This window comes from Nicotiana tomentosiformis, chromosome 5 (assembly GCF_000390325.3).
Source record: "Nicotiana tomentosiformis chromosome 5, ASM39032v3, whole genome shotgun sequence".
Classification (NCBI taxonomy): domain Eukaryota; kingdom Viridiplantae; phylum Streptophyta; class Magnoliopsida; order Solanales; family Solanaceae; genus Nicotiana; species Nicotiana tomentosiformis.
In genome coordinates, this window is record NC_090816.1 from 115,000,387 (window position 1) to 115,018,503 (window position 18,117).

The window sequence follows — 18,117 nt, forward strand, 5'->3', positions numbered from 1 at the left end:
CATTTGATAAGTGATCAAATAAACTCATAATGAAAATTTTCCACCATACCCAAAATTTATAATCATCTAGTTCTTTGAAGAGAAAAGTACAAAACTATAGGAATAGTATTAAAAGAATGTTTATTGATTCACTTTATTCTTAGGACTTAGGAGGTACAATAACGTCTCATGTCTGTAACCCACGTCTCACCTTGTTCTAAGTATAACATTGCAGTTCGGTCCGACTCGGCACACAAATTTAAATGGGAAAAAAACATAAATTCAAGAAAAAATTTCAGAATCCTAACAGGAATTAATAATTAACAAACTAGCACCTAATTAATTACAGTCCTGACCGAAATATATAATGTTAGACCAAAAATTAAGTTTCCACATGTGTTGAACAGATTCTAATCAAACAAAGGACCGGAAATCAATCCTGTTAATTACCCAAAATTAGTCTTATTAATACCCATCTCTACCAAAACGTTTGATCAGATTGTACAACCCATTTAATTACCTTCAACAGACATCTCTCTTCTACATTAATGTCACAACCAAAAAGCATATATGTATGAATCCTCCAAAGGAAAGTAGCACTCATTTTAATTTTCTAGTTGTTATTTTCATATATAGTAATAAAAATATAATTAGATTAATGAAATATAATAAGTATTTTATGGATTAGTAAATTTAAAGTTGTTTCCATAGTAAATGTGTTTGTTTCAATATCCTAATATTCTAATAGTATATTTGTACACTTATATGTTATGTTATTGTTTGTACATAATGTACATCAAATATAAATTTATAATATATCACATATATGGAGTATATATTTCAAATGTCAAACATACTTAAACTATATATTGATTTCATCAAGTATATATAATTATACATTAATATATACATAATACATATATTGAATATGTATATTTGTTTATACGTTATGTATACAAAATAATACTTTGCATAGACATAAAACGAGTTCGGTATAGGAAAATATACATAATATATTCATTACATATGTATATATTTAAAATTACATTGTAAAGAATATATCACATATGTATATATATACCTTCGAACATGGAATAAAAATATGAATTTACTGAGACTGTGTTTGATATAATAATGAAAAAAGGGATTCTAAGAGCTGGAACTTTCATAAAAAAATGGTAAGTATAGATTAATGATGGGAGAGAAATATGGATAAATTAATACGGTTTAAAATTAATTCCTTAAATTGTGGACTATGTTTAAAAATATGAAGACTACTAAACGTACATGATTTTGAAAAAAATATTATAATTGTAAATGAATGTGCTCTTTTTGAAATAAAGTAAAAGTAATGATCTTTATTTAAATATTATTTAATAAGTAACTGACAATGTAAAAAACTCAATTTAAATCAACCTTTAAACTTAAATATTGAGTAGTATTTTATGTTATGTTGTTAGCAAATTATTAATTAATAAACAATGTGTAGAGGCTCGAACCTTCAACCTCAATTAGGTAAAGGAGGTGCTTGACCAGCTAACATAGAAGTGTTGCTTAACAACTATTTTGTTCATTTTTGTCTTTTCAATCACATTAATTCCATTTCTCTTTTTTCTTTTCTTTTCTTGTGTTTATTAGAATTGCCATGCAATTGTTGGGCTTCAAAGTTTTACATTTAGTGGAATATTTCACGTGTCCACCTACTACACTGTTGATAATATACGTATTATTTATTCAGACCCAAAAGAAAAGATACATTATTTATTGCCATATAATCTATGACGCGGAGATTTAGTTCTGCCTAAAGCTTCTGTTGGTAGCGCCCCCCCGAACACACACACACAGAGTCTCCAGGTATGTTGACCCTTTTCTTTTCTTTTCTCTCTGCCCTTTGATTTTGGGTATTTTCTGAATCGCCATGTATGTCTCTTATTCTACTTCTATTACCTGTTTGATGAAATGCCAATTAGAGTTTTAATGTCAAAATTTTAACTAAATACATGTTGCTTTTATTGATGAATCTATTGGATGTTCGTTGGCAAGTTATTATTTAAATTGATTAGCTTATTTATCTAATTTGAATGATTTCTGTCCAATTATGTTTTTGGGTTTTTTTTTCCTCAATTGTGCTGATTTTTTTGTATGAGATACTTTGAGGTTCAAATGCTAACCAATGGCTTGTTTTGATTAGCTTATTTATCTAATCTGATTTATTCCTTTCCAATTATGTTTTGGGTTTTCTCAATTGTGCTGATCTTTCGAGGATACTTTTTATTTAATCTCTCTCTCTCTCTCTCTCTCTCACACACACACACACACACACACACACACACACACGCACTCTTTTGAGGTTCAAATGCTAATAAATGGCTTGTTTTGATTGCAGATCTCTTGATGCTTTGACCCCATTAATTAAACAAATAGTATTAGGAACTTATAGTGTCACATTCCCCAGCAAATTACATACAATAGAAGAAAGGGAGAGGAAGTATAAGGAATTAGAGGATGTATGCTAAAACCCTCCCACTTTCTTCCCCAATCTCAAAAGCCTCCAATTTTCCAGATCCCAACAGTCTCATTTTTCAAAAATCTGTTCCACTCATCAAATCCAATAGAATAACTATTAGCAACCCTTTACAGGCCTCATGTCTTAAGACTTCCTTGGAGTCGATTGTTGCACCTGAAATCCAACCTTTCCCTGCAGCCACCCGAGTGAAAATCCTTTCGGAAGCATTACCGTTTATTCAGAAATTTCGGGGAAAGACCATTGTAGTGAAATATGGAGGGGCTGCCATGAAATCTGAGGCTCTTCAGGCCTCTGTTATTGCTGATCTTGTCCTTCTTTCCTGTGTCGGTATGCGCATTGTCTTTGTTCATGGTGGCGGTCCTGAAATCAACCAATGGCTTGGTAAAATGGGAATCAAACCCAACTTTTTGAATGGCCTTCGTGTTACTGATGCCTCGACCATGGAGATTGTCTCGATGGTCTTGGTGGGTAAAGTCAACAAACATTTGGTTTCCTTGATTAACAAGGCTGGGGCAACTGCAGTGGGGTTATCAGGAATAGATGGCCACCTGCTAACTGCACGTCCCTCCCCCAACGCTGATCAACTAGGTTTTGTTGGGGACATTGCTAGTGTGGACCCTAGTGTACTGCGGCCGCTCATTGACAATTACCATATCCCAGTGATCGCCTCTGTTGCAGCTGACAAGACGGGTCAATCCTACAATATCAATGCAGACACGGCAGCAGGTGAGTTAGCAGCAGCTCTTGGAGCTGAAAAGCTAATCTTGCTGACAGATGTGGCGGGAATTCTGGAGGACCGTAATGATCCAGGGAGTTTGGTGAAGCAGATTGACATAAAAGGAGTGAAGAAGATGACTGATGATGGCAAGGTTGCTGGTGGGATGATCCCTAAGGTGAGTTGTTGCGTCAGGTCTTTGGCTCAAGGGGTGACGACTGCAAGTATTATTGATGGAAGGCTGCAACATTCCTTACTCCTTGAGATTCTCACTGATGAAGGGGCTGGAACAATGATTACTGGCTAGAAAGCTATTGCGAGTTGAGCAGTTTTTTTATGAAGTTTCAAATGGTTTAGCAAGATAGGTTTCTCAAAGGTCTAGACCTTTATGGTACTCTCTTATCAATATGTTATCACTCTGCGACAAAATTTTGGTAGACAGACTGAAGCATTTGTCTGGGTTTCTGTTGTATTATGTTAGTAATGGTCCATCCTAATGGTTTTTCTTGTATGAATAAAGATTAAGTGGGTATTACTTGCATGTTGGCTTTGTGAAAGTTAGTTATTTCGTGTGTTCGTATATTGAGAAAATCCTGCATCGTCACTCCAACTCCCATTTTTGGTGTGGTCTTGTACTGAAAAAGTCCTGCATCTTCATTCCAATTCTCCCCCTCCCCCTCCCCCTCCCCCTCCCCACCCAAAAAAAAAGGAGACATAAATACTAGAAAAAAGATAGCTTATCCTGAAGAAGAAAAGAAACTAGAAAAATAATGGGTAAAGCCATAACATTCATCAATATAAATGTGAATGATAAACTGATGATTGAAACTTTGAATGGATATTTCTGCATGAAGGCATTATTGTCCTCAAGATTCCACTCGGAGAACCATCTTGATCCTCAATCACAGATCATATCATAAACTTTTGTACTTAGGGAAGTCATTGGCCGAGCAGCATGAAATGTACTCATTGTAACTCTTTACCGACCTGATGCCAAATCATATAATGGTAAATTAAACCACCATTATTTCCTTTTTATTCTGGCGATTCTTTATGCGTTAGGGGAAATTTATGATTTGGCGGTAAACAAACAATTCAGATGTTATTATTGCTTAGTAACCTTGACATGTTTTGTTATAGTTGGATCTTATACCGTTATGACTGTTTTTCTGTACAAAGGTTTATTTGTTTATATAGTATCATTTTAGGAAGTCTCTGATTTGGTTTCTCAGGCAGTACGCAGCTTTGAGTTGCTATCATATATTGATTTTGTCCCACTAAGAGGAGAAAAAGGGAGATAGTGTTGACTGGACACATGGATGAATTTTGTATCAAGTCATCATACAAGGTGCCTCTTGCTGGAACATTTTTGGCTAGCTTGCCTTAAACTTAAAGTGCTGTTCTGTACAAGGTGGACAACATCTGTCCACAGTTCTTTCACTTCTGGAATGCTCATACTTTTGTTATGTTCTTCACTCTCTTTCAAACTTTACTGACTAAAGAAATAATATGTCAGTTTTGAAATGAAAGAGGTCATACTACACATTATTGTGACATTTTCGTCGTATGTAAAAGCTAATTGGTAACCTTATTCAGGGACGTTGATAGCAGAAGTCCAGCTTATCATGTTCTCCAGATATAGGGGGTCTAATGGTTTCTCCGGTTACTAGCTTAGTCATCCTTATTTCTTAGGGTATACATGCACAAGTGTTTGACCATCCTAATTTCCTGGGCTATATGCTTCCTTTGATAATTGTAGGTTCTGACTTTTGGAACTGTTATACTTGTGTTATAGACCTATAGTTACCATGCAGCTTATCATGTGAAAATGTTAGACGAATGTGTGAACTGTGGTTTTCTGAGACAACATATTGTTTAGGGTAAGCGTTCCTCATGGATCCGATATCCTCTTTGATGTAGGATAGACATGATCATACATATCACATGACATGAATTGCTACTTTGGATTATGGAACTGACGCAAAAGTAGTAAGATGAATCACCTTATCAAAAATTTGAGATTCATCAGATCCTTGGATCTCTTTATAGATATATGGCTATACGTATTGGGCAATATTCTCATATCAGATGAGGTTGATCAAGTTGCACTTATAGCTTTACATTGATAGAGACGCATTCCAAGAGTGATGGAAGTCCAAAATGCCACAGAATTTTCTGTAGGACTGCAAGTTATAGAAATAGTAGTTAAAAGGTAAAAAATTTCATGTGAATAGCTGTTACTGAATCAAAATTTAATGTAGAAACAAGTGAAAAACATTGATAGAGAGAACATGCAATTTACAGTTAGTGATCGCTTCCTGCATTGTCACACTAGCAAGAAGGTCCAGGTAATTGTTGCTTTGTTGTATTTTATGTTGATGCAGAATTGCAATCTTCTCTGTTAGCAAGTTGCCGTATTCAAATTTATATAGGCGGAGAGAAATAAGAAATGTAAAAAACATGAAGATAGTCATTATCTTTTACCTTTATTGGAATAACAAAATCCTTATCTCTTAGATAAACTTGGTTTTCGGATCATGCCAAATAACACCTTGTTTGCCATTTTAGCAGCCATCAAACGGTTGCAACACAAAGGCAATATACCAGAAGTTCTTTCAATTGTTCATTGGAACTTTTGGCCAATTAGATGGTGTATTTGGACTGAAATTCCATACCTGGTAAATTAACTCTTGCTTAGGGTTCAGCACTTTCTTTACTTTCTATCCAATAACCTAGATTTGTTGCTTCCTGGCAAGTATTCAACTGATAATCTTCCGAAAGAATCTGCTGTGTATCTGCTTAAGTTGACAGCAAAATACATAAATAAGAGTCTACCGCAAATTCTCTTCTGATTGGGTGATATGTACTGCAACGGTCTCTTCATCTTTGATCTTTGTTCCTTAATAATTTCTTCCGGTGAGGTAATCATCTTGACTTTAGGCAGTTCAGATTAGTGATGGGATTTCTGTTTGCAAAGTGAGATTTTGTCAGAAGATGGTGCCCAAGGTCATAGAAGTGCCATATCTTATATCATCAGACGATGCATACATTTTGTAGTCTTTGTAATTTCATTGTATTGTTGCCTTCCACTAGTCTATCTGGTGTTCCTATGTATTGGTTAAGACAGGTTGATGTACCCTTGCAAGGATCAATCAAGTTATAAAGATGGTAATCAATGCTTTAGCTGCTTTTGCAATGATTTGGATATGGTATGTGACTGGAGCTGCAACTTATTCAACACCTTGATGATGAGACCTTAAATTTGTTATCTTTCAATTCTAATATTGCGTGTTAAAAGGTTTTTGTTTGAGCTCATTCTGACATGGCCATTGTTGGGGTTATACGCATGCTGATTGCTGGGTGATCAGTGCTTTAGCTGCTTGTATACTGCTTGTATTATGTTGTGTTTGCATTTTTAATTGTGGGTCTTTCACCAACTAATGATTTGTGGCTGAAATGTAGAGATCTGGCTTTATGGCTTTTAAACAAGTTTGCACGATTACCTTCTCTTTTTCATTGATTGACTGACTGTTCTCTGAAAGAGATTGCACAAAGCTGTCCTGGATTACGCGCTATTGACCTGAGCAACTTGCGTATATTGACAGACTCTGCAATCGGACATCTTGCCACTGGTTGTAGAACAGTTGACAAGCTAAAACGCTGTCACAATGCTTTCAGGTTTTCAAAATATATCATTCAATACATAATGCTTTCTAAATGTAGCATATGTAGCGCCCTTAACCATAATCTTTTACTTGCAATATTTATCATCATTTTCTATTGCTTTGTTGCTTATGCCTTAAGAGAAAATTTGTCAAAGAATATCACCATACGTTGCTACAAAGGAAGGTTGTTTCTTCGCATAAATGATTCTTCACTTTGAATATTGAAAAGATGTTTCAAATTTCCTTCTCATATTCCTTTTGGGGGAGTGGTTGGCTGCCCAGAATCATCTAGGTAGATAGTGCATACATTTTTTTTTTGTATTTTACTTTTATTTTGTAAGTAAAATTAGCATATCCAATTTGCGGAGATATAATAGTCTTTATGCTTATAGGAGTGGGTGCATACGGCACATTGTAATTTGTATATATAAGGAGCGTCTCATTCTGTCAGATTATATGAGCTGGATTTGACATGGTTCACACTTAGCTCCTTTGATGAAATTTCTACCTTTATCGAGCATGTATGTACCCTTTCCATCTTTGCATGGACATGTATTTGAGTATGTCTACATGAGATCTTAGCTCTTTGTAGTTGGCACACGCCATTTCACCTACTCCTTAGCTTCATCTGTTAATTTTTTAAAAAACCGGAGAAAAGGAAATATCAGACGAAGAATAGGAATGGGCAGGGAAATGATTTTGCAGTTGTGTCTGTTTTTTCAACTTTTTGGGCTTTGTATGTATTTACTCTCATATGATTCCTGAGTTGTCTTCCATGCTTGAAGGCTTATAATAGTCAAATAGTGGTTTCAAGCCACATATAGGATCCTCTCAGTAGCATTCTTGAAAAAACGACAAAGTAAGTGTTCTGTTTGAAGTCTTAGAATAGTGGTTTCAAGCTTCATCTAGGATATTATAAGTATGCATTCTTCAAAAAGTGAAAAAGAGCTATCCTTTTCTATAGTATGTTCTGAATTCCTTATACTCATAAATAGTAAAATTGAAAGTGGCATAAGCTTACTCTTAATCTTTATCAATGTCAGTGATGAAGCTGTTGCTGCTTATGTTGAAACCAGTGGGGAGTCTTTGAAGGTATTGTCTCTCAATTTTGTCAGTAAGGTATTTGACCGCATGTAATGTTCATCACATTTTTCTTATTGTGTTTGTGTGGTCCTAGGAAAATTTGTTATGGGTTCTGATTGTGCTTCATGTTTGCTGAATTCTAGTTGGTAGCTGCTACTTTACGCCTTGATGTCTAACAAATCACCAGCATTACACACTGGACTTAGAATTCTCGATTAAGCCTGCTAAATTCGCCTTAGATCAACATTTTAATCCATTAGAGAGATAGAAGAGGCTCTAATGATATCCACTTTTGCTTTTCAAGTATTGTTTGTTCCACAAGGGATAACTTTTTGATCAAGAAGTTATTGCTTATGGATGTTCTGAACTTTTGCTTAGATATATCAACTATTCAAACCTTGGATTTGTTATCTGAACATGCAGATTTTCTCTGTTTTCACTTCTAGGCCTCTTGTTTTCTCTTCATGTTTATCTGGGTACATGGAAATTTGATAATAAAAAAAGGTCAATGAATTATTGCCAGACTAAAAAGTCAAGGAATCAAAGTTTTTCAATGTCTTTATATGATTTTTACAGGTTTCACACAACACTGCAATGTCACTATCCAAATGCTCAAAAAATTTGATTAGTCTGGATTTGTCTTGGTGCTGCAACTTGACAAATGAAGCCCTGGGATTGATTAGTGATAACTGCTTGTCATTGGAAGTATTGGAATTGTTTGGCTGTACTCAGGTATGCCCTGTTTAGTTTGGTAAATGAGAAACGTACTTTGCTCACTGCCCCAAAGTTTGCCTGACCATTAAAAGGACACAGCTAATGCCCTACCTTTTTTCCTGTGCTTAGACTGCCAACAGTGATTGATGAAATGAAAGGCACCTGCTCGTACCAGTGTCGAAGACATTGGCTGTCTTTCTCGATTATGTAGAAATATAGGAATTTCTTGTGCTTGTACAATTTGATTTTGTGTTGTGACTTTGAGTTCTTTCCTACACTCTAGGTTCCATTCATCTTAAGGTTTCATCCAAGCTGAAGAAAGGGGCACAAAAAATTTGTTTCTTTGCCCCAGATTGACCCTAAAATCTGGAGAATAAAATCTAAATTACTGTGACATATCACAAAATGCCTGTGCTCTCAAAAGGTTCATGTTGTTTCTTTTGCTGCGGTTATTGTTACTGCTTCCTTTTTTATCTGTCTTTAAGCCAAGGGTATATCAGAAACCGTTTCTTTACCTTCACAAGGTAGGGGTAAGGTTTGAATACACACTACCCTCCCCATACCTCACTTGTGGGATTACATTGGGTTTATTGTTGTTGTTGTCATTGTTGTAAAAGTTTAATAATACAGGTTATTTGTTAAATTCCGTGGCCGTAAACGCAAATAGATATGAAACCATTATTGGTGGTAGATAGGTATTGTATTTGACTGTTCATCACTTAAGCTCAAATGCATAGGTATGGGAGGCACCATACTACCTCCTAAATGTAAAATGCTTTTCACTTTGCCTTAATAGTTCCTTTTGTAGTACAAGGGCTCTTCTGAGAGCTAAGATTCCCAAATGCAAACTCAACTCTTCAACTTCTTAAGAATCTTATCTTAAGCATGGCATGTTGTTGGCTCGAATTTCCAGGTAAGTGATCGATAATGGATGCAATATTTTGACACACTGCTATCTGGTTTAATAATAATGACATATGTTGGTAGAACTATCTTTTGCATAGAAACATTCATCTACATGTGCTTATTCCAGAAACAGAGAGGATCCTAGCCTATCTTTTATTATATCCAAGATTACACATAATGAAAGATGTCACAAACTCACATAGATAGTTTTCAAGCACACTGCATTAGTTTTTTCAATTTCTTCCTTTAAATATAACCGAAGTTATCATAATTTTTTTGGGAATGAAAGTGAAAATGAAAAGAATGTGATAAGAGCTTCCTTGTTTAGTTTGCAAAAGAAAGGGATGATTGAGTAATTGACGAATTAGAGTAACAATCTGGAGATCCTAGGTTCGAGTCCTAGCTACAATGTCCGGTTTACCAACACATCTGCTTGTGAGTTGTAACAAGCTGCAGGTAGATTAGTCGAGTTGCACCCAAACTGACACAAACACCATCATCAAAAACAAAAGAGGGGGTGGGTGTTGGGGGCTGGATTGGAGAAATGAAATGTTTTTTATTAAGGCACGACCAATATCTAGAGGAAGTTTGAAAGAAAAAGGCAATCTTATACTGCAACTCGTAACTTTCCTCGCGTTGTTAAAAAGAATGATATTCTTTCCTACTATATTATTTACTTCCTTTAACCAAATAAGATATAAATTGTTTTATTTTTTATGTCCTTCAAATCCCCTCCTTTATATTAATTTCTCCATTATACATATTCCATTAAATTTTCCCTTCACTTTTTCCCCTCTTCTTTCCCCTATTTCAGTACAAAGCAAAAAGTGTAAGAATGAAGATTTTTAGCACTAAATGGTTAAAATGTATACAACAAAAGAATTCAACATTTAACTACTTTGATAAGAAACTTTTATTCACACAAGATAGCACCAATATCCTTAAAACATGCTAATGCATAACAAGATACCTGTCCCTAGGCAACTGACATATAGTACTTAGAAACTCTTTCACTTGGCATACACAAAACCTGAGAAAAGACTGGAGACGCTAGAAATGGGAAGTCTACGGCACCTTCTAATGGTTCCAAGTAGGTGGCAAAATACTTAAAAGAAAACAGTTAACCACCCATATTATCTACTAAAAAATAGATTGGATAATGAACTATTTAAAAACGGGTCAAATATGGATAAGAACCATATTATCCATTTAGAAAATGGATAACCAATGGGTCTAACTTTTACATTTGTAAAGCCTCAAATTGGGGGTTAGTCAAGTTAGGGAGACTAAAAATTCTCCCAAAAATGGTCATATGCAATAAGTCAAGGATAATATGATTACCCATATTATTCGCCGGTTATCTCATTTTTTATCCGTATTAAATATGAGTCGGTCGGATAATTTATCCGTTTTTTCATTACCCGTTTTCGACCCGACCCATATCCGACTCGACCCACCCGTTTGCCACTCCTAGTTCCAAGGTATGCGCGTCTAGACGACTGGAGGATCATCAGATGACACCCTTCTCAGGTATGGTGGCTAGCCATACCAACTTGAAATGCCCCTTTGGGTAGAGACCAAAGGCATAAAGGCCAGAAGGACATTGCCAAGAACTCTGTAAGAGTGGAACCAAAGGATATATTGGAGGTTGTTGTTGAACTCCAACTTCAACAGCAGAAATCACAGCTGTAAGCAGTCACTAACCCCTATCTTTGAAAACATGTTAAATGACACAACTAAAGCTAATCAGGTAACAACTAATCAACTTCTTGTTAAATTTTCTGAAACAACTTCCAGTCACTAACATTTAAAAAGTTTAAGTGATTGTTTCACATCAAGTCATTTTAGAAGAAGGGTCATCTAAACAAGCCAACTAGGAAATCTTTTAGGGAGAAGCTAAGAGTTTCTTCTACCAATGACCTGTTAGATTTTTCTATCTTCATCAGTTTTTTCTCTATCGATTTGTTGTGTTTGTTTCTCACCATGAAAGAGATATATCCTTCTTAGTCCTCGTTCCGTCTTAGTTGCCTTGTCAGTCATCTTGTTAGCTAAAAGAAAAAACAGGAAAAAAGAAAAAAAGAATATAAGGAAACTCATGAAGCTTTTCTGAAGTTCTAGCTTCAGTTTAACTGCCCTTTTCTTATGCTACCAAATTTGTGGTTGTGGGGCATATAAAACTAGAGACTAGAATCCAGATATAGAATAAAAACATTATCATATAGTTACAGATTCTACTCCAATTGGCCATGTTTGACAGCACAACGTAGGATAAAGTACAACCGCCAGAACGGTCACAAAACGGAGATGAATTAGCAGACCACTAGGGCAATGCAAAACTACTTCAGTACACATCACTTGTTAGTAGTGAAGTAGAATTTCTCATTGAATAACAGAAGACTTAGGAATCTAATGTGCAAACAAATTGGATGAAGGATAACGCTACATATTGTTACACTAGCAAAATTCAAGCTATTATTTTCTTTTGTCAATACTGCTTGTACAGTTTTGTCGTTCTCATCTTGCAAATGCAGCAATCCTTTTCCTATAGATACATAATAACAAGGTCAATGGGAAATGGATTGAGGAAAAGAACTGCATTAGATAGATGTTAGTAAGTTCTCCCTGCAAATGTGGCAGGACATGTAAAAAGGCACTTAGTATCTTCAAGACGAGGAAAAGTTAGTTGGCTTACAGGTAAGGTTGAACCTTCTGCAGCATCTATTTTCCTAGAAATCAATTATTTTTGCTTGCACTCACTTCTTTGTTTTGGTTACAATTACCAGTTTATTCCAAATTGCAAACAAAGTTATTCATAATATTATTGGAATACTGACCTTTTTAAGACTACGATATCATCCAGCTAGCCATGAAGATGTCCCTGTGCAATTTGTAACTGTTGAGAGTTTTAGAAGATAACAAATACCTTTAACAGGTTTGCATCGGTTCCTCGGAATTGATTTCCCTAGCACCTTGAACTCTTTACACTCATGGAGAAACTGTCTAATGATGAAGAGATGGGAACCATATGATAAAAGAAGTTACTTCCACTCATTTGGTGGACTAACTTCTGTCTCTTAGTACATAGCAGTGTCCAACAGAGGCCCACAAGTGGTAGTATCGGGGTAGGATTCATCTGATCAGAGTCTTCAAGGAATAATATAAGTCAATAAGCAGAAAAAAGATATTAAAAGCACTCCTCTAACTCACCCCATGATCCCCTAGCCAGAACTGAAGTACACAAGGCTTCAAGATGTTCAGTTTTCGTGCTCAGCATCCAGAAAGAGAACTTTTCTGCTGCATTCCAAGTCGAGATGTAGCCAACCTTCTTAAAGACAAGCAACCCTTTTTAAATTTTGGAGAAAAATAATGGAAGAACAAGTTTCATATTGTATAAGGGGACTTGTGTACCAACCTCTTTAAATGTGTCAGCAAACAACAGCTGCCAAAGATGTGAAGGAATTTCATTAACTCCATTTGATCAATTTGAATTTGTGCAAACCAGTTATTTGTCCTTTACTCAGATGGCAAGGAATGATACAGAATTTTGAGGCAGGAGAGGATTATACATTGTTTTGGAGACAAATGATATTGATGCTAATACTACTGAAGGAATTTCCTCAATTCCATATGATCAATTTAAACATTTTGGAGAATCATTTATTTGTCCTCGTATGGCCAAAGATGAAAGATTTGATGCAGGTGAGTTTAGGTAGTTTAGGAATCAATGCCACCGAAGCTAGTTATTAGAATGTAAAACCTGACTTAATCATCTGTGAAAGAGAACTATGATGTACAATGATGCAGGTTGCATATGACGGTTTACAAATAATTGAAGCAGAAGAGTATTAAGTTGATTTCTGAGAATGACACCTTTACATGATTTGAAACTGATAGACTAGTGAATAGCCTAGAGTAATCAGCAGGAAAAAGACGCCGAGCTCATCAAGTTGACAAAGGAAAAGTGGAATCCAAGTATAAACAGCGATAATCATATTGATCCTTCTGCCTAGCAAGATTCCGAACGTTTTTACTTCAAACAGAAGCTTTCATCCCCCGCTTCGCCTATCTTCAACAAGCGATGCCGACAAAACTCTTTAAAAGAGATCCGCTTCTCTGCAGATATAGGGAGATCTATCAAACTTAAACGAAGTAGGAAGGCAATACAAATGATATTGATTACAGGAATCTGCAGACCTGGGTCGACAGACAATAGTCTCGAGCATAAGTCAACACAATCAGGGTGCAACTGAGGAATAATCAGCTCAGAGAAAGGAAGACACAGAGACGCCTTGATATTCTGTAGTATCTATATTAAAAACATAAATAATTGATAAGTGGACTAACAAACAGAGGGTGGCCTTTCATTGAAGAAAATGTTGTTACCTGAACACTAGTCCTACCGTGGAAAGGGGGGTAACCATTAAGTAGTTCAAACAGAATTGCACCAAGACTCCACATATCAACCTATTCAGAAGAATAGGTGTCAGCTTGTCTTCTCTGTGTAATATAGTTGTATTAACTAGTTTCTTACCTTTGCATCATATTTTTGAAATTGAAGAATTTCTGGAGCCATGTAAAAAGGGGAACCACAAACCGTTTCTGCAAAGTCGTCCGGATTTAACATTCTGCTCCAAGAATAAAAAGATAAAGAGATAGTTAATGATGCCAAGCATTTTAGCTTCCCTGTTTCAGAACACCATATCAAGTTTCTTTACCTTGAAAGACCAAAATCAGCAATCTTAAGAATCGGGTCATTCTCCAAGCTAGATAAGAGAATGTTCTGAACCAGAAATGAACTAAAATTAGAACATTCTCAGACACAAAAATAAATAAATAAATGAGATGAACATTGAATTTTGAGTATAAGTATTCAAAAGTGAACAAAATTCAATAAGAGAAAAATGACGATAGAAACTTGCAAAAACAAATAGATTACCAGGTAGGGAGGACTTGTGAGTCATGCAACCGACTTGTAGATTTATTATGCGGTTGTACTAAATTTTGTAGGTTCTATGTCGGTAAACCTTCTTCATTTCTTCCCGTAGATATCTATTACCATTTCTACTTCTCCTTTTGACACAATTTTTCCGACTTTATGCATTTTCATGCTTCCTCGTTCTTCACCGTCTCTCAAGAATTAGGCCCCAATTTTATCTCTCAAACTTCATTCCCCTTCTCGAGACCTTTCCCTAGGTTACACGTTTTCCCCCTTCAATTTCCAAACCTGAAGTACACCTAGCATTTCTAAATTACATGTGCATCATAAACATTCAGCTCAAGGCGACGAAAGGGCTCTGAATATCAGCTCAAGACATTAATAGGAGTTTGAAATGCTTGTTGGAAAAAAACCACATTTCAGACAAATAACTTGGTACAAAAAAGGTGAAAAGAAAAAGCTAAAACTATTCAGCAACCTGATTCCAGCATGCATTTGGTGGACAGATTGGAAGGAAAGAAACTTTAGATGTTTTGAGGATACAAGTAATTCCATCCAAAGGATAAAATTGAATTGTATGTTACTTTTCCTTTTTTGGTGTAGAGAGCTCCGTAGATGATTGTGAATCCATACTTGAAGTCATAGATTCCCTGTGAGTTTTTGTGTAGGGGGATATCTTTTTTTTTTTTTTTTTTTGTATCTATTCATCAGCACAATCACTGGAGTGGAAAATATAAATGAAACATGTTACCAGTTTCAAAACCTATTCAGTTACCTAAAATAAGCTTGGTTCATTTGGAAAAATGATTGAAGCATCAGATTTCATCCACCTCCACGTGCAACTAGCTAATCTCTAAGTAATACGCAAAATTGCATAATGATATATTGAAATAGCAGATCGAATCAAAGATGTATAAATGTGTCTTGGGTGAAAAACAATTTGAGTATACTTCTACTCCTAGGTGTTCTTCAGATTAGTTGATAACACTTCCTGTTTTAGTATTTTAAAATTTTGTTTATTTTATGCATGTTCACAATTATTAATCATGCTTCTTAGCAATGGTCCTTAGGTTTTGTCACAAGACCAGCCTAACAAAAGCTTTGCTGCCCAGCTAAACTAGAATGTGCATATTGAAATGTGTTTTGTTTATGAAGACACAAAAGCTTATACCTCTGGCTTCAAGTCACGGTGGATTATTCGGTGTGAGCTTAGTACCTCTAGACCAGCTCCTACAGTATTGCAATCAAAATGGCATCAGTTATACAAGATTTGAGAAAGGACATCTTGGTATAAGAAAAATTAGCAGAACAAGGTTCTGAAAGAAAATTTACCAATCTGTTTCATAAACTTTATAGCTACACATTCTCGAACTCTGCCATGATTTCGGATATAAGAAGCCAGATCTCCTCCAGCACAAAACTCCAAGACAAGGAAAATACAGTTTTCAGCCTGAGGGATAGATCAATTGTCTCAAATTAAGAACTGAGGGAGATGCACATCACTAGATTTTCGGATGGCTATGATTGGATCTTTAGGTCTGAAACATGAAACTTAAACAAAGATAAAACTACACCTTCTGCCTAATGAGTATAAACTTTTGCAAGTTAAGCTTTTTAAGGCAAATGGACATAGACAAGCCATACACTGATGCATGTGAAGAAGAACTTCAAAGCTACACCATCCAAAACCCAACGAATAAATTCTTTAGGGTCACAACTTTTACTGTATACAACAACAACAACCCAGTATAATCCCACTAGTGGGGTCTGGAGAGGGTAGTGTATACGCAGACCTTACCCCTACCCTGGGGGTAGAGAGACTGTTTCCGGTAGACCCTCGGTTCCCTCACTCCAAGAACTCACCACCTTGCTCTTGGGGTGACTCGAACTCACAACCTCTTGGTTGGAAGTGGAGGGTGCTCACCACTAGAGCAACCCACTAGAACTCACAGCTTTTACTATATCTAGTACATAAATTGTGATGCACTACATCATCTTATGACTAAAAGCTATGATGCTATAATTTACAGCTGAAATCACTTGCTCAGAGTGGATAATGACGCACAAAAGAAAGTAGAAAATATAAAAGTTTTTCCTTCTGACCAATCATATCTTGGATATTATGCACCCAATTTAACCTTTCCACTTTCCTATTAACACCTTCCAGAATGGTGCTCTTTGCGGAAAGCATCTTTCTAAATTAGAAGAGAGATGGAGAAAGAGCACCATTTTTGGTCAGGGTTTATCTCTTTTTTTTCACAAATATTACCCATCCAGGCAAGTGAGGCATCCACTATTGCTCATTAAAAGATCATAAAAGAAACAGAATTCTAATGGATCCAGTGAAATTTCTCAGTCGAAATTGTTCTTAGCCGTTAACCCCTTGCTACCCAAATATCAAAGCTTGAGCTTGCTCAATTTGTCAGAATTATAAAGTTGACAATTGTTCAATTACTATAAAAGTTTTTTTTTTTGATAAATGAGAAATCAGTTGTTTCCATCTGGAAATTCCGTGAACAATGAGCGACCCCTTTACCCTTCTCCACATAAATACCAGACTTGATTCACCACCAAAATTCAAACTTGTGAAGTACGCCTACACATAGCTGTACTCATTTGCAGTTGAACCAAAGCCCTGGGGCTAACAATTTTATTCACATAAAATGTTACTTCAATCCAATTCCATTAAAATTGTGTAGAAAATCATAAAGCTATTTGGAATACTCAATTATAGATATAAAAAATAAGAATACTCAATTATAGATATAAAAAATAAAGATAGCACAAACCTGAAAGATATCGAAAAGGCGAATGATGTTAGGGTGATTAACAGAAAACAAGAAGGTGAGTTCACAGTCCAAGCAATTTTTGAGTTGGCGAGTGAGGTTGAGGAGGTTGATTTGCTTCAACGCCACCACTTTTCCGTTTGTACGGTGCTCCGCTTTCCACACCGTCGACGACGAGCCTCCGCCGAGCCTACACGTCAGCGTGTACTCTCCGACCGTCCGGTGATCAGCTTCCATTGTATTCTCTATGTTTATTCTGTCTTTGGAAATTTTTTTAGAAGAGGTGCCGATGCTTTTTGACCATTTTTTTTTTTTTTTGAAATCCACACAAACAGTTTTCAAAATCATTTAAAGTAAAATCAAACAACTACCCACTAAAATCCAAAAGTGGCTGGTAAAGTTAGATTGCATGCATACCTTAGCCCACGTGAGATGATATAAAAATTATTTTCGATACATTCTCGGCTCAAGAAAATAAAATAAAAAATAATATATCAGTATTATAAATAGAAAACAATAACAATAATGATAACAAGAAACAAAGAATAGATGCAAAACACTAACAACAATCAGTAGATAAGATCCGCCACAATAAAAAATAGGAGAATAGTGTGAACATAACATAAAATTATTTAAAGGAAAATATAGAATTGAAATTCAAGTTTAAAAAGAGTTTATGAAATTAGAATTGTGTTTTGACATAAATTTTTCTTGAAAAGAAAAAGTAAAAAAATTTCAGCAAAAATTGATATTTTCCTTGAAATATACCTTTAAACCTGTGTTTTTTAAAGGTAGGAGCGGGATCT

General features: G+C 35.6%; 2 protein-coding genes across 6 annotated transcripts; one reads left to right on the plus strand and one right to left on the minus strand.

Annotated features, from left to right (window-relative positions):
• The first annotated feature begins 1,689 nt into the window (after positions 1 to 1,689).
• Positions 1,690 to 3,762, plus strand: LOC104088358 (uncharacterized). 2 transcript variants are annotated; one of them, XM_009593020.4, is made up of 2 exons: positions 1,690 to 1,833; positions 2,366 to 3,762. In XM_009593020.4, the coding sequence occupies exon 2, from the start codon at positions 2,485 to 2,487 to the stop codon at positions 3,526 to 3,528; it is 1,044 nt and encodes a 347-aa protein (XP_009591315.1). In that variant the 5' UTR covers positions 1,690 to 1,833; positions 2,366 to 2,484; the 3' UTR covers positions 3,529 to 3,762. The 2 variants fall into 2 exon arrangements, with proteins under 2 accessions (XP_009591315.1, XP_070031332.1); XM_070175231.1 differs by having other exon boundaries at positions 1,803 to 1,899.
• Positions 3,763 to 10,458: 6,696 nt separating this feature from the next.
• LOC104088357 (serine/threonine-protein kinase ATG1t) lies at positions 10,459 to 17,628 on the minus strand. 4 transcript variants are annotated; one of them, XR_684532.4, is made up of 10 exons: positions 17,315 to 17,628; positions 15,858 to 15,975; positions 15,697 to 15,755; positions 14,305 to 14,369; positions 14,121 to 14,214; positions 13,973 to 14,053; positions 13,784 to 13,895; positions 13,460 to 13,702; positions 13,002 to 13,028; positions 10,459 to 12,911 (listed from the first exon to the last, which is right to left on the minus strand). XR_684532.4 is itself a non-coding variant. In XM_009593018.4 (8 exons), exons 1-8 carry the CDS (start codon positions 17,546 to 17,548, stop codon positions 13,617 to 13,619), a joined length of 849 nt encoding a protein of 282 aa, XP_009591313.1. In that variant the 5' UTR covers positions 17,549 to 17,628; the 3' UTR covers positions 11,788 to 13,616. The 4 variants fall into 4 exon arrangements, 1 of the variants encoding a protein (XP_009591313.1); XR_684534.4 differs by having other exon boundaries at positions 10,459 to 12,914; XR_011407988.1 differs by having other exon boundaries at positions 10,459 to 13,028.
• Positions 17,629 to 18,117: the final 489 nt, after the last annotated feature.

Excerpts from the sequence above, each read along its gene's own strand:
- LOC104088357 (XM_009593018.4), bottom strand. The coding sequence starts at position 17,548 with ATGGAAGCTGATCACCGGACGGTCGGAGAGTACACGCTGACGTGTAGG. Across the intron at positions 15,976-17,314 it reads GCCTTTTCGATATCTTTCAG|GCTGAAAACTGTATTTTCCT; the intron begins GTTTGTGCTATC and ends TCTATCCCTCAG. Across the intron at positions 14,370-15,696 it reads ACCGTGACTTGAAGCCAGAG|AACATTCTCTTATCTAGCTT; the intron begins GTATAAGCTTTT and ends TTTCTGGTTCAG.
- LOC104088358 (XM_009593020.4), top strand. The coding sequence starts at position 2,485 with ATGTATGCTAAAACCCTCCCACTTTCTTCCCCAATCTCAAAAGCCTCC.